At 37.4% G+C, this 12,218-nt stretch overlaps 2 protein-coding genes across 11 annotated transcripts in view; both read left to right on the top strand.

The window, feature by feature from the left end:
• LOC112462072 (soluble guanylate cyclase 88E) overlaps positions 1 to 7,877 on the top strand; it is a 15,256-nt gene extending 7,379 nt beyond the window's left edge. For 6 of the 10 annotated variants that reach the window (XM_025027685.1, XM_025027668.1, XM_025027647.1 and 3 more), the window contains 12 exons: positions 778 to 974; positions 1,435 to 1,648; positions 2,567 to 2,840; positions 3,073 to 3,196; positions 3,425 to 3,566; positions 3,842 to 3,968; positions 4,214 to 4,418; positions 4,827 to 4,973; positions 5,254 to 5,386; positions 5,911 to 6,138; positions 6,297 to 6,644; positions 6,910 to 7,877. In XM_025027685.1, coding sequence (XP_024883453.1) covers positions 807 to 974; positions 1,435 to 1,648; positions 2,567 to 2,840; positions 3,073 to 3,196; positions 3,425 to 3,566; positions 3,842 to 3,968; positions 4,214 to 4,418; positions 4,827 to 4,973; positions 5,254 to 5,386; positions 5,911 to 6,138; positions 6,297 to 6,644; positions 6,910 to 7,328 — 2,529 coding nt within the window. In that variant the 5' untranslated portion in view covers positions 778 to 806 and the 3' untranslated portion in view covers positions 7,329 to 7,877. Of the gene's footprint in view, positions 1 to 11; positions 495 to 777; positions 975 to 1,434; positions 1,649 to 2,566; positions 2,841 to 3,072; positions 3,197 to 3,424; positions 3,567 to 3,841; positions 3,969 to 4,213; positions 4,419 to 4,826; positions 4,974 to 5,253; positions 5,387 to 5,910; positions 6,139 to 6,226; positions 6,645 to 6,909 lie in introns of those variants that run through there. The other 4 variants (XM_025027693.1, XM_025027702.1, XM_025027638.1 and 1 more) reach the window with 4 other exon arrangements.
• A 404-nt stretch (positions 7,878 to 8,281) lies between these two features.
• LOC112462118 (integrin alpha-PS1-like) lies at positions 8,282 to 12,136 on the top strand (the record flags this gene model as incomplete). Its single annotated transcript, XM_025027720.1, has 7 exons — positions 8,282 to 8,849; positions 9,442 to 9,569; positions 10,014 to 10,064; positions 11,051 to 11,154; positions 11,237 to 11,364; positions 11,482 to 11,690; positions 11,932 to 12,136. Coding segments are annotated over exons 1-7 (1,001 nt in total), but the record flags the coding sequence as incomplete, so codon positions are not given.
• Positions 12,137 to 12,218: the final 82 nt, after the last annotated feature.

The following is a 12,218-nucleotide window of genomic DNA, read 5'->3' as shown; positions in this document are numbered from 1 at the left end:
CACACACACACACACACACACACACACACACACACACACACACACACGCTCACTCACTCACTCTCATTTCCAAACGTGATAATATTCATAACTCGAAGATTAAAGTTAATGTGTAATTCTTACGATTATCTACCTTTGCAGTTTGTTTCGTTATATCAAAAGGTAAATAGAGTCATTATAATTATCGAAATCGTTTGAGTACTTCGTATCGAGAATGTGTTTTTGGCACGCGAGCCAAAGCCGAAACTTATTGATATTGTTGAAACGTCTGAAATAAATCAGCAGCGCAGGGTCATCGATGAGCCGACATACGTGAGCGAAATTATGAACGATCTAATAATAATCGCGCTCTTATCCATATGCCAAGTTGATTTCAATTCAAGGGATCGATCCCATACTACACCCAGGTCTCATCCATTTAGTGAGCGAGGTCAGTGATCATGGTGAACAAAAGTTGGCGAAATATCGTCAAGAGTCAGAAAAGATGTACATGCGTATGTATACCATTAAACTGTTAAAGTGTCTCGATATTCACACTAAACGTACATCTTATCAAGGACTAGATTTTATCAAAATTACTTTTCGCAAAAATGTGTCATGTTTACAATCTGTCACACAAGTGCGTCATCTGCATGTCTGCATATATCTGAAAAAAGATCATTACGTTGGCAAGAGCGGAATTAAACAGGAATTTAATATAGATATATTTTAAATATTATGTGGACGGAGCTCTTGTGCGACAGGTCGTATTATTCGTGAAAAATTACATGTTTCTAGTAGACTCGGCAAGACTTGTCTAAAGAAACATGTACGGTCTAATCTTGGAGAACTTGGCCGAATATATAAGGCAGGTTTATGGCGAGGACAGATGGGAAGAGATCCGCAGGCAGGCGTCCGTGGATCAGCCGAGCTTTAGTGTTCATCAGGTCTATCCGGAAAACTTGATACCGCGATTAGCGAAAAAAGCAATTCAGGTATGTCTGCGTCGCATTATTTTCTTAACCGTCTTTCGAATATACACATAACTGGAATATATTTTATATTTAGGATTTACAAAAAAATTTCACGCTTTTCATAAAGAAAGAAGAGAGGCGAAATATAAAATACTTCATAAGATATGTAGTTTCTAATTTTCGCTTTGTCCTTATATCATTGTATATCCAATCGTTTAATTTGCATATTAATAATGTGTTTGACATAACAACAACAACAACAATAACAACAACAACAACAACAACAAGAAAAACAATAAAAACAATAATAATATTGGCACAAAGACTGAATGGTTAAATATGAATATAGAATATGTAGAATATATCATGTATAGGCAGAGCATTAAATTTTGACGCATTCAAAAGCGGATAAATGGTTTCGTCCATTTACTCGACACAACTGTTAAAAAATTCAAGTATACTTCGTACTCTTACTCTTCAGGTACTCGGCGTAACGGAAAAGGAGTTCTTCGATCAAATGGGTGTGCACTTTGTAGGATTCGTCGGACAGTACGGTTACGATCGCGTACTCTCGGTGCTCGGACGGCACGTGAGAGACTTTCTCAACGGTCTAGACAACCTTCACGAGTACCTCAAGTTTTCTTACCCGAGAATGCGAGCGCCTTCATTCATCTGTGAAAATGAGACTCGCCAAGGTCAGTTACACAATCCACTAATAACCGCTACGTGCGTCCCGAAAAGATTCTGAAAACATTTCGTTCTTCTTTCGCCCTGTATATTACTCACCAACTCACATGTAACGCTTATTATAAATGAGATTTAAGGGGTTACATATATATATACATATATATGTATATACGTTTGTTGACAGGCCTTTTAAAATTAGATCAAAATTAATTTTTATTGTGGCTAAAATTATGTTTTATTAAAAGATGGAAATATATGTCTTGTGGAGTAGTCTTTTGAGAATATTTCCCGAAACGTTTAATAAAAAATATCAAAAATTCTAGTCCTGGCAGCTATTTTCCCGAAACAGTGTTTTAAAAATCGGCACCAGAAATATCTCGGAGACTAATGCGAACCGATTTGCATGAAATTTTTTACAGCTATACTCTCAATACAATAATCTAGTCTAGTGCTTGTCATAGGATTTTTTTTCGATTTATGGCTTGGTTTTTTTTATAAATAAAGGAAAATCGCTGCCACTCGAGCCATTTTATGAAAAATCATCATTTTCAAAATCGGCTATGACAAGCACTAGTTTTATTCGTTTTTTTGTTTCACATGAGAAAGGTCGGCGAAGGAGGTATCTCTCTGGTATCGCAAACGCCGTTTTTACAAACACCGTTCGGGAAAATAGCAGCCAAGACCTCAATTTTTGATATTTTTTACTTAAATTTTCAGGAGATAGACTGCTGCTCTACGCGAGACATGTATTTTCATTTGTTAATAAAATTAAATTTTACCCACAATAAAAATTCGTTAATTTCAACTAGTTTTAAGTCTGTTAAACGTATGTAACGGTCCTTAAAATGAAGAAGAACATTTTAGTCTATATATGCGCTATGTAATATATTTTAGAATCCAAGTTCTAGAAATTGACGAATGCGCAGGACTGACTCTTCACTATCGAAGTAAACGCCGGGGCTTCGTCTACTACACGATGGGCCAAATAAGGGAAGTCGCCCGACACTTTTATCACAAGGAACTGCAGATCGAGCTGGTACGCGAGGAAGTGCTTTTCGACACTGTGCACGTGACCTTTCAACTTACCTTCGACAATCGTGCCTTCACGCTAGCATCGCTCGCGATGACTCGTGAGGAGAAACACCTGCCGATCGGAGCGTGCGTGCTCTTTGAGATATTTCCCTTCTGCATCGTCTTCGGGTGCGTATGCTAAAACGATTGTGCGAAAATGTTGTTAATCAAATTCTCTAGATTCTATATAAATTTGGGTTATATAATTCAGTGATTGACGTACAAGGATCCAAATGAGCAGGAGTAAACAACTTGAAATTCTTAAAAAATTGTGTATCAATATAAAAAACTGTGCGCGTACGCAAGTTCATGCATCTTTGAATAAAAAACACTATCCGATTAATAACCGTTTACATTTCAGATCAGATATGGTTGTTAGGAGCATCGGCAATTCACTAATGGTCATACTGCCAGATCTGGTTGGCAAGAAGATCACGTACTTCTTCGATTTGGTTCGACCACTTATTGCATTTAAATTTCAATCGGTAAATTTTTATAAACGTAAGAGAAAACGTAGCGAAAAGAGACAATCTGGAAAATTCGTCAAGTTCACAATAAGTAGCGACGATCTAAGCCATGTTTCCAAGTATTTGATTTATATGTAGATACATTTAAATATCTCTGAACAAGTTTCCCAAAATTTCCCAAATCTGCTAGGCCGCTGGTATAAGACTTTGAGTTCATTTCCAACTAACTGATTTTGCATAATTTAGATATTGAATAGAACGAACAACATTTTCGAGTTGGTTACTGTCGAGCCAGTGCTTACGGAACGATTGGACGATCGACACAGAAACGAAATTCTCTTGAGCGACGAGCTTGAAACGGTAGAAGATAAGACTTTACGATTAAAGGGTACGCTTGTATATTTATTGATCAGCTTTAAAAGCTTACACTTTTATAGTTGTTGATTACTGATGGTTGCGTAGTCAAAACCAGTAGCTGTGTTACGTGAAATATTAACTTTCTATTCACTGAAATTATCTATATATATAAAAGATTTCTCTTTTTATTAAATACGCAATATAATAAGACTGTCGATACGTGTGCCACAAAAGAAAACGTAGGCGTACGCAATGGTGCAGACGCAAAAGATTTAAGAGATGACGTTGTTAATTGCATTTTTTCAGGTCAAATGATATACATGGACAATTGGAAAATGATGATGTATCTCGGTACACCTGTCATGCCCGATCTGAACGCTTTAATAGCAACGGGCCTTTATATAAATGATCTCTCGATGCACGATTTTAGCCGGTAGATAAAAAAGTCTTTCAGTCGAGGCAATTTCAAGAAGAAAAAAACGTTTATAACCTATACCCTTTATCCGACTAATGTTATCTCATTGTTGGAGAAATATTATACTATTGTAATGTTTGTATTGAAAACTAAACTTGGAAAAATTATACTAGTTTTCATCTCTTTTGTAATCGACTAATATACAATTAAGCTTCGTGTCAAGCGGTCGATCAAACAACTATTAACCTAATGACTTCACACAGAGACCTCATGCTCGCTGGGACTCAACAGTCCGTGGAGTTAAAACTGGCGTTAGATCAAGAACAGCTTAAAAGTAAAAAATTGGAGGAATCTATGAGGAAATTGGATGAAGAAATGAAGCGTACGGATGAATTGTTATATCAGATGATTCCCAAACAGGTTGCGGACCGTTTGAGGAATGGCGAAAGTCCGATTGATACTTGCGAGGTACGACTAATAAGGGTAAAATGAGAACGTAGTCCGTATCCTTTTATTCACCTACATTATTACGTGCTGTTAGCAAGATGGAAAACGTCCTAAAGGATGGAAAAAAATTCCAATTTTTATCGCATTGAATTCGAGCATTATCTAAAATAAAAACAGCAACGACAACAATAATAATAATAACGTCTCTCTTATTTAATAAAAATGAAATTATAATCAAGTGTTTTTTCTCATATTTTATCAGATATACAATATCAGAAACGACCATGCAGTCATACAGTGTTGCGTGCTAAAAATAATTATTAAAGTTTATAGAGACATGATATATCACACACACATATTGTGTTAATAAATAAATACCTCTTTGACAACGAAATTATTGTAAAACTTGATCGTTTCATTTGCTTGCAGATGTTCGATAGTGTGTCGATCCTGTTCTCGGACGTGGTGACTTTTACCGAGATCTGCAGTAGGATCTCACCGATGGAGGTTGTGTCCATGTTAAACGCCATGTACTCATTGTTTGACACTTTGACCGAGAGAAATCGAGTTTACAAGGTATTCTTTATACTTGAGAACTTTTGGTAAAAGGATATCACGTGTGTTATCTCTCGGGAAATTTTGTTTAGTCTCTCGGACTCGACGTTAATTGATTTTCGTATTCGTGCATTTTTATTCATTAATCTGGCAATAAATACCACGTATAGTTTAATTTTTATTGTAATCAAGTTTGACAAGAAAACACGTGTTAAAATACGTGTACCCTTACTTTGACATATTTTTATGTTAAAAAAAATTTTTTATAACAAATCATCACGCGCAGTCCTTTTCATTCAAGGTCGAAACTATCGGTGACGCTTACATGGTAGTCTCTGGTGCGCCGGTAAAAGAAAACGACCATGCAGATCGCGTATGCGATATGGCGCTCGATATGGTCGAAGCGATAACCGATCTCAAGGACCGTTCAACAGGTATATACGTATTATAAAAAAAAAGTGAAAGAACGTGTCACGTCTTTCTTCGTACCTACATTCGGCTTTCGGAGTTTCCCAATCTTTCTCTAAAGCGCGTCTTTCCATCCTCGTGCGTTTTCCGAATTTTTAAAAAATACGTTAGCGATTTACTCTCGATACCAGAGAGCGAGTCTGTAGAGTTTTTGGCCATAAGGTCTTATGACACATTATTACAAAATTATTGCTGTAATTTTCCAAGTCTGAAAATAACGTGAAAAAAATTATTTTAAATACGTCCTTTATGGAGATATAATATCTGTTGAAATTTTAATTTATTTATCTTTAAATATTAATTTCATTATAAGTTTTGTCTAGAAAGTGACAGGAAAAAATTCTCTTATATCTTTTTTATATTCTCTCCTTTACCAACTCACGTTCCGAGGACACTTTTCGTGCATTGCGCAATACATATTTCACTATATATTGTATCAAGTAGCGCGCAGAATTAACATTGCGCTAAAGAAAACTTGATTTTCACACAGGCAACCATCTTCAGATACGTGTTGGCGTTCACAGTGGCGCAGTTGTAGCCGGTATCGTTGGCTTAAAAATGCCACGATACTGCCTCTTCGGTGATTCTGTCAATACAGCAGCCCGCATGGAAGCGACAAGCCAAGCTATGCAGATACATATATCTCAATCTACCCAGGAATTGCTATCGCCGTCGTACAAGGTCAAAGAACGCGGAGAAATCGAGGTGAAGGGAAAGGGTAAGCAGACCATCTTGAATTACGTTTCACATTGTTTTTACGGAGATCTGTCCTGCGATCTGTCTGGTCGTTAATATTTAATTTTAAGGCTTTATCGAGACGTGTGTCGAGGATACGTCTATCGATATTGCAATTCTACCGATATATTGTACCATCAGGCACAATGAAGACCTATTGGTTGGAAAAGCGAGAATGTCGTTCTGTCACGACCAAGGGAATCACTATACAGGAGTCTCATCAATGGCACACTAGGAGCTCCGAGAAAAGGATTTGCTCGGTGGGAGCGATAGGTCTGGTGGACAGGATAAGCCCAGGCATGTTTGACAAACCGACTTCGGGAGACGCCCTGTCGAAACGTAGAGGTTCGTCGAAGATGTCGTCCCCGACGCCACCGGGATCCTCGGGATTTTTCTCCGAGGAAAGAAGGATATATTCGCCTATTACTTTTCAAGATGTCGCGCGACGATCGGTCGCGAATTCCCCGACGAAGAATGTGGAAATACGAGGTGAGATTTTTTTTTTTACTTTTTCTCTTTATATATTTCTTTTGCAATATGCAGCGTGCAAGAGACGCCGCGACGAGACGACGGCACGTACTCCTATAGTACAGGATGCATGAGTGTGCCGTTGATCGTCGATCACACTATCGACGTATCGCTTGGCAAATCGTATTGAAAACTAGCGAGAGTGTACGTCAGTCTCTCGTAAAGAAACCAGAGAGAACACATTTAGGAATAAAATAACAAAACGTTTCTTTTCGCGTGGTTGCAGAATGTCGATCGAATTCTATGGGTGCGGTAAGCATCAAGAACACGTCAGACATGTTCAGTTCTCTCCTGAATGACACGGAGGAGCATTTCCGGCAGCACCGAGACAACTTGTCGCCGCGCGTAGAAAATCAATCGGCGAGTGTGCACATGAAACCGGAAGTGAAGATAAATGCCACTTCATCCTCGTCCTCACAGAGTTCTGAAGACGAGTCGACATTGTCATTAGATCTCACGCTACAGACGCGAAAAAATAACGCGGATGTGAAAGCTGGTAACGATAGTGAGTGCGCGGCGGCGATCAGTAGCGATCTCAGCACGTCTCAGTTGTTGACGCAACAACAAGACCAATGCTGTCCGGGATTTACCATCTCAAAGAGCAGCAAGATGCGCCATCAAGGAAATAGCTGTACCATTGTCTAATATGGGAATTAGAGATTATTGTTGTGACGAGAGAAATGTCGTAGATTTGTCATTTTTTTAGATTTTGACGCTAAAACATTCTATAGCTCCTTAAATTCTTTCCTCCTCCTCTCTCTCCCTCTCCTTCCCTCTTTCCCTCTCCTCCTCCCTTCTCTCTCTCTCTCTCTCTCTCTCTCTCGGTTTTCGTATAATATGAGAAGCAAAAATATTCCATTATAATAATTATATTATTCTCGTTGAAAAAATTCGATTTCTGCACCAGAAGTACGTTTACAAAAAGAGATATCGAAAAATATCTCTTGGGTGATTTCCATTCTATATTATGTGCCAGTATAATAGTGATTTCTCGATAAATTTCAAAGGTGGAATAAGCAGAGAATTAAAGAGATCGAGGTACGCTACCTTACGTCAAATTACGCAATAAGAAAAGTAAATTTTTCGCGATAGCACAACCGCAAGCATATATAGCTGTGTACATTTAATAATTGTATATATATTGCAAAAATAAAATGTTTAAAATTTTTAAGAGTTTATCGACTCTTTTATCGACGAGATTGTATTTTCATTAATCAAACCAAATTGCATTTTTCGCACGAATAATTTTTCGGTAATACTTAAGGAGAGCTAGCTCCCTCCTCACCGAATTGACACCGATTTCGCTAAATTTTCAAAAATAAATCTCGCTTCTCGCTATATAGCGACACTCTTCCGTCTGTTCTTTTTCGAACAACTAGCTGAACTGGTGCATATTGGTGCATAAAGGTGGCCTAGAATTTCTAGCTAGTAACATTTTGGTCTGATTGGCTCATTCAGCTCATTGGCTGGTGGTCAATCGCAGTGGAAAAACTCCAGGCACCGAGGGCTGTGATTGACTGGTGGTCAATCGCAACGTGGTCAAACGGAACGCTCCCTTTTCTTGCGAATAAATTCAAGCACTGAGCGCCACTGAGCGCCACCCAGAGCCTCGCAAATCCTCGTGAAAGTACATACGCCCGAGGCCCGAGGCCCTATCGCCCCTATCGGCCCGATCACCGATGGCGGCGACGGCCCGATGCGTGTGCGTGGCCTGCGTGGGTGGGTAGACTCAGTAGACTGGACTGGACTGGGTAGGGTCGTAGGGTAGTGCCTGTGCGTTTACAAAAATGTGGAAAAAGTACTCGCGAGGAGCGCTTGTGGTGGTTTGCGTTGGCTGATGCCTGATGGTGATGACGAAGAAGCGTGGTATGCGATAGAGCGGGAGAATTGCGCGGAGAATTCAGAAGAATCAGAGTCGGAGAGAGACGATCCGCTCACATAAGTCGCTTGATATACATGTTATAAGTAATCGCAATCGCCACTGTCGACCATGAACGCGTTATATGTACTGTGGACAGCTTTGATGAGTGCGTGCGTCATGCACGCTTTTAATCTCGAACCACGAATACCTGTTGTCAAAAGGGGCCTGCAGGGCTCCTACTTCGGCTACTCCGTAGCCGAGCATATAGAGATCGAGAACCACTCGTCATCCAAATCGACCAGTTGGTGAGTCAATTTATCCTCTACTAGTCTGCTAGTCTACTAGTCTACTTACTCTGTCTCTCGCCGAGCACCTTCCTGTCGTTACGATTGTTAATTTTTATATTTATGTGTGTGTATATAAAGTAACATTATGTGTATAAAGATGCTACTGTAATGGGAAAATATTAGGAGAATAATATGGTGTAATATTTTTTAACAATCTAGTATGAATACAATATATAATACGATACGAGTTAAATTTTTATAAAATCGACGTCCCTTTATTCGATGTCATCGATTGTCTCTTGATCAATTGTTTTTGTTGAAATTGAATAGTATATACATATGACATATAATACAGACTTATAGACGTAGACATGGACTCTACTGCACAGAAGAATATCGCTATAATTGACAGTAAATTACAAAAAGTATAGCCTTATCTGAAACAGTACGAGTAAAAGAATCGCTTCTCTCTTTCTCTCTTGGAAATCTCCTTTTGTCGTTGCAAACTTGAAATCAAGTCAAGTAGAATCTTATTTTTCACCTTTTCACGCTGCTGATGCTGCTGCTCTACTATTTGACCTATGTAACTATGCTTTCTCATTTTCAACAGGATGCTGATCGGTGCACCCTTGGATCAAAATCGACAACCGGGTACAAACAGATCGGGAGCGTTGTGGAAGTGCCCGTTGAGTACATATACGGGAGATTGTACTCAAGTCATCACCGATGGACGGCTGAGTATGTCATGTCTCGCATATTTTGTCAATTCTCTATTTTGTCAATTGTATTGTATCGTGATAACTTTAAAAGATATAGATTTGTAATCCTACCGTAATACATACTTATATTGTTTACACTACTGTAATAAATTTATATGATTAATTTATAGCCCTGTATAAATTAAATTATTCCTACGCTCTCCATCACAAATTCTGTTCAATGTTACGTGTTTTTTGTTTCTGTTCAATGTAAATTCTGTTCAGTTGAATGTTTGAATGTTAAAGTCAGGTCGAGAGCGTGCATCTTTATGTTCTGCATTAAACGTGTCCAACAATGGATGACGTTCTATTTAATCAAATCTATTTATGTATCATTCAATACTTAATTTTATATATATATAGATATATATATATATATATATAATGAGATGCTTTTTTGTTAAATCATGGTTCGGTAAACCAGTGGATGATGGTCTACTGTACAGACCATACGAATACGAATCGTACGATTCAAGTAAGTGTATAAACTTCAGCAGAGTCTTTGCAGAATGACGTGAATGAAGAGTTTGAAGATTTTTACCAGCGGATTGCCATACAACGTGCATATGTCTTTCCTAAAGAAAAAAAAATATTACATATTGAAAGACGAGACAAGCATGCGCGCGGTGAAAAAATTAATCTCTATTATCTATTATATATTAATTCTATTGCATCAAAGCTTGCGCTCTTGTTCGAAACAACATAGAATAGAGAAACGGAATATTTCTTAAGGATGATAATTGACAAAATTAACGATGGCGATGGTGGCGATTGTTTACAGCATTTTTATGTTATACGAATGCAAACTGACATTTCTGCTTTTACTAACATTGTTTTTTGCTAATTATTTTTATTTTTACTTGATGCAACTGTCATGCAGTTTTACTTATTCAGATTCAGTTTATATGCATGGTCAGTACGTGATATAATTAACACAAGAATAATTTGCTATTTATCCAAAAGAATTATAATTAAATGATAATTTAAAATTGCATAATCTAAAGTTATTTACGTATTATTTATTTATCTATCATAGTTTCCTGAATATTGTGGTCACGTAATTTTGCTGCTAAAATTATAAATCTTCTTTTGATTTAATACGTATTGTTACTGTCTTATTACACTATATCATTATTTCAATATTATAATAACAGGTATTTTATTCGTGCGCGCGCGCATACACACACACACACACACAAAATAGTTTTATATTGTATTTTTCTACGGTTACTATTTAATTTATTTGTTTTCCAAATTTATATCTATTTTCAAATTTATTTAACTTGAGAATGTAACTATCATTGAAATGTTAAATATTTATCTGTTACCACAAGCTTACAAATATTTTTGTAATTTGCAATTAAAACATATAAAATTCATAATTTAATTTTTAAAAGCGGATATGACATATCTAATGTTTCCGTAGCTCCACGTTTGTGAAGATTATAATACTTTTTTCAGATTTGGAATCGGATGATTTAGTACCGCCGGGGACTGATGAAATAAAAGATAATCAATGGTTAGGAGTTACTGTACGTAGTCAGGGAGTTGGAGGTAAAGTTATGGTGAGTAAAGAAAGTTATAGACAATCAAAATTAACAATATCGTATAGCACAGATTACCACGTGGTTTCATCTACTCTCACAGGTATGCGCGCATCGCCATATCGTTAAAACAGCTGATTCGCAATGGGGCCAAGGCCAATGTTACATATTATCTCAAGATTTAAAATACGACGATTTGAAAAAGCCATGCTCTGGAAAACCTACCAACAAGTAATATAAACAACGTGCCTATAATACGTTGTAGTTGCCTGAATATTTCATATACTCTTACGACGCTTCTTTAAATTTTAGCTAACAATCTATTTCTTGTAAAATTCGATTTTTCAGAGCCCACGAGCAGTTTGGTTACTGTCAGGCTGGGACTAGCGGTTTATTAACCGCTGAAGATCGTGTAGTGATTGGTACGCCAGGACCACATACTTGGAGAGGGACCCTTTATTTATTCACTATTTCAGATGAATTTTTAACTAGGGACAATACAGTTTACAACGCGCCAATGCAAGATTTTTCACCTGTAAATAAATACAGCTATCTCGGTACGTAATCTTATTAAAATAAAGTTTTTATTTCAGTAAGCTTTATACAAAATATCACAAATATCTTATTATAAATACCGTCTGAGAACTTATTTGTTCTGCATCCAAATTAATCGTTTCCTTTTTTTTCTCTCTCTTTTTTTTCTATTGACGTATTGATTTTTTAGCGGGCAATGTAAGCGTTGTGCCATGCAAACTTTTATTTCATTTACGCTTTACTTTAATCTGCGTACTTATATAGGAATGTCCGTGGCCGTTGGAAACTTCTTTGGCAAGGATTTGGCTTATGCGGCGGGTGCACCTCGTTCTAATGGTACGGGCCAAGTAGTTTTGTTCACAAGGCGCGATTTTAAGTCGGACATGGACGTTGCCCTCGTTCTAGACGGCGAACAATTTGCCTCGAGCTATGGATACGAAATCACATCGGCAGATGTAAATGGAGACAAGTAAGACAACATTTAATATATATTTTATTGACATTTGTTACACTCAGAGAAAAAATTTGTACCAGCAACTAGAATTTTTTTT

This window comes from Temnothorax curvispinosus, unplaced genomic scaffold (genome assembly GCF_003070985.1).
Source record: "Temnothorax curvispinosus isolate PA1 unplaced genomic scaffold, ASM307098v1 QBEX01001309.1, whole genome shotgun sequence".
Classification (NCBI taxonomy): domain Eukaryota; kingdom Metazoa; phylum Arthropoda; class Insecta; order Hymenoptera; family Formicidae; genus Temnothorax; species Temnothorax curvispinosus.
Note: the sequence above shows the minus strand (reverse complement) of the source record. Positions and strands in the feature narration are given on the sequence as shown.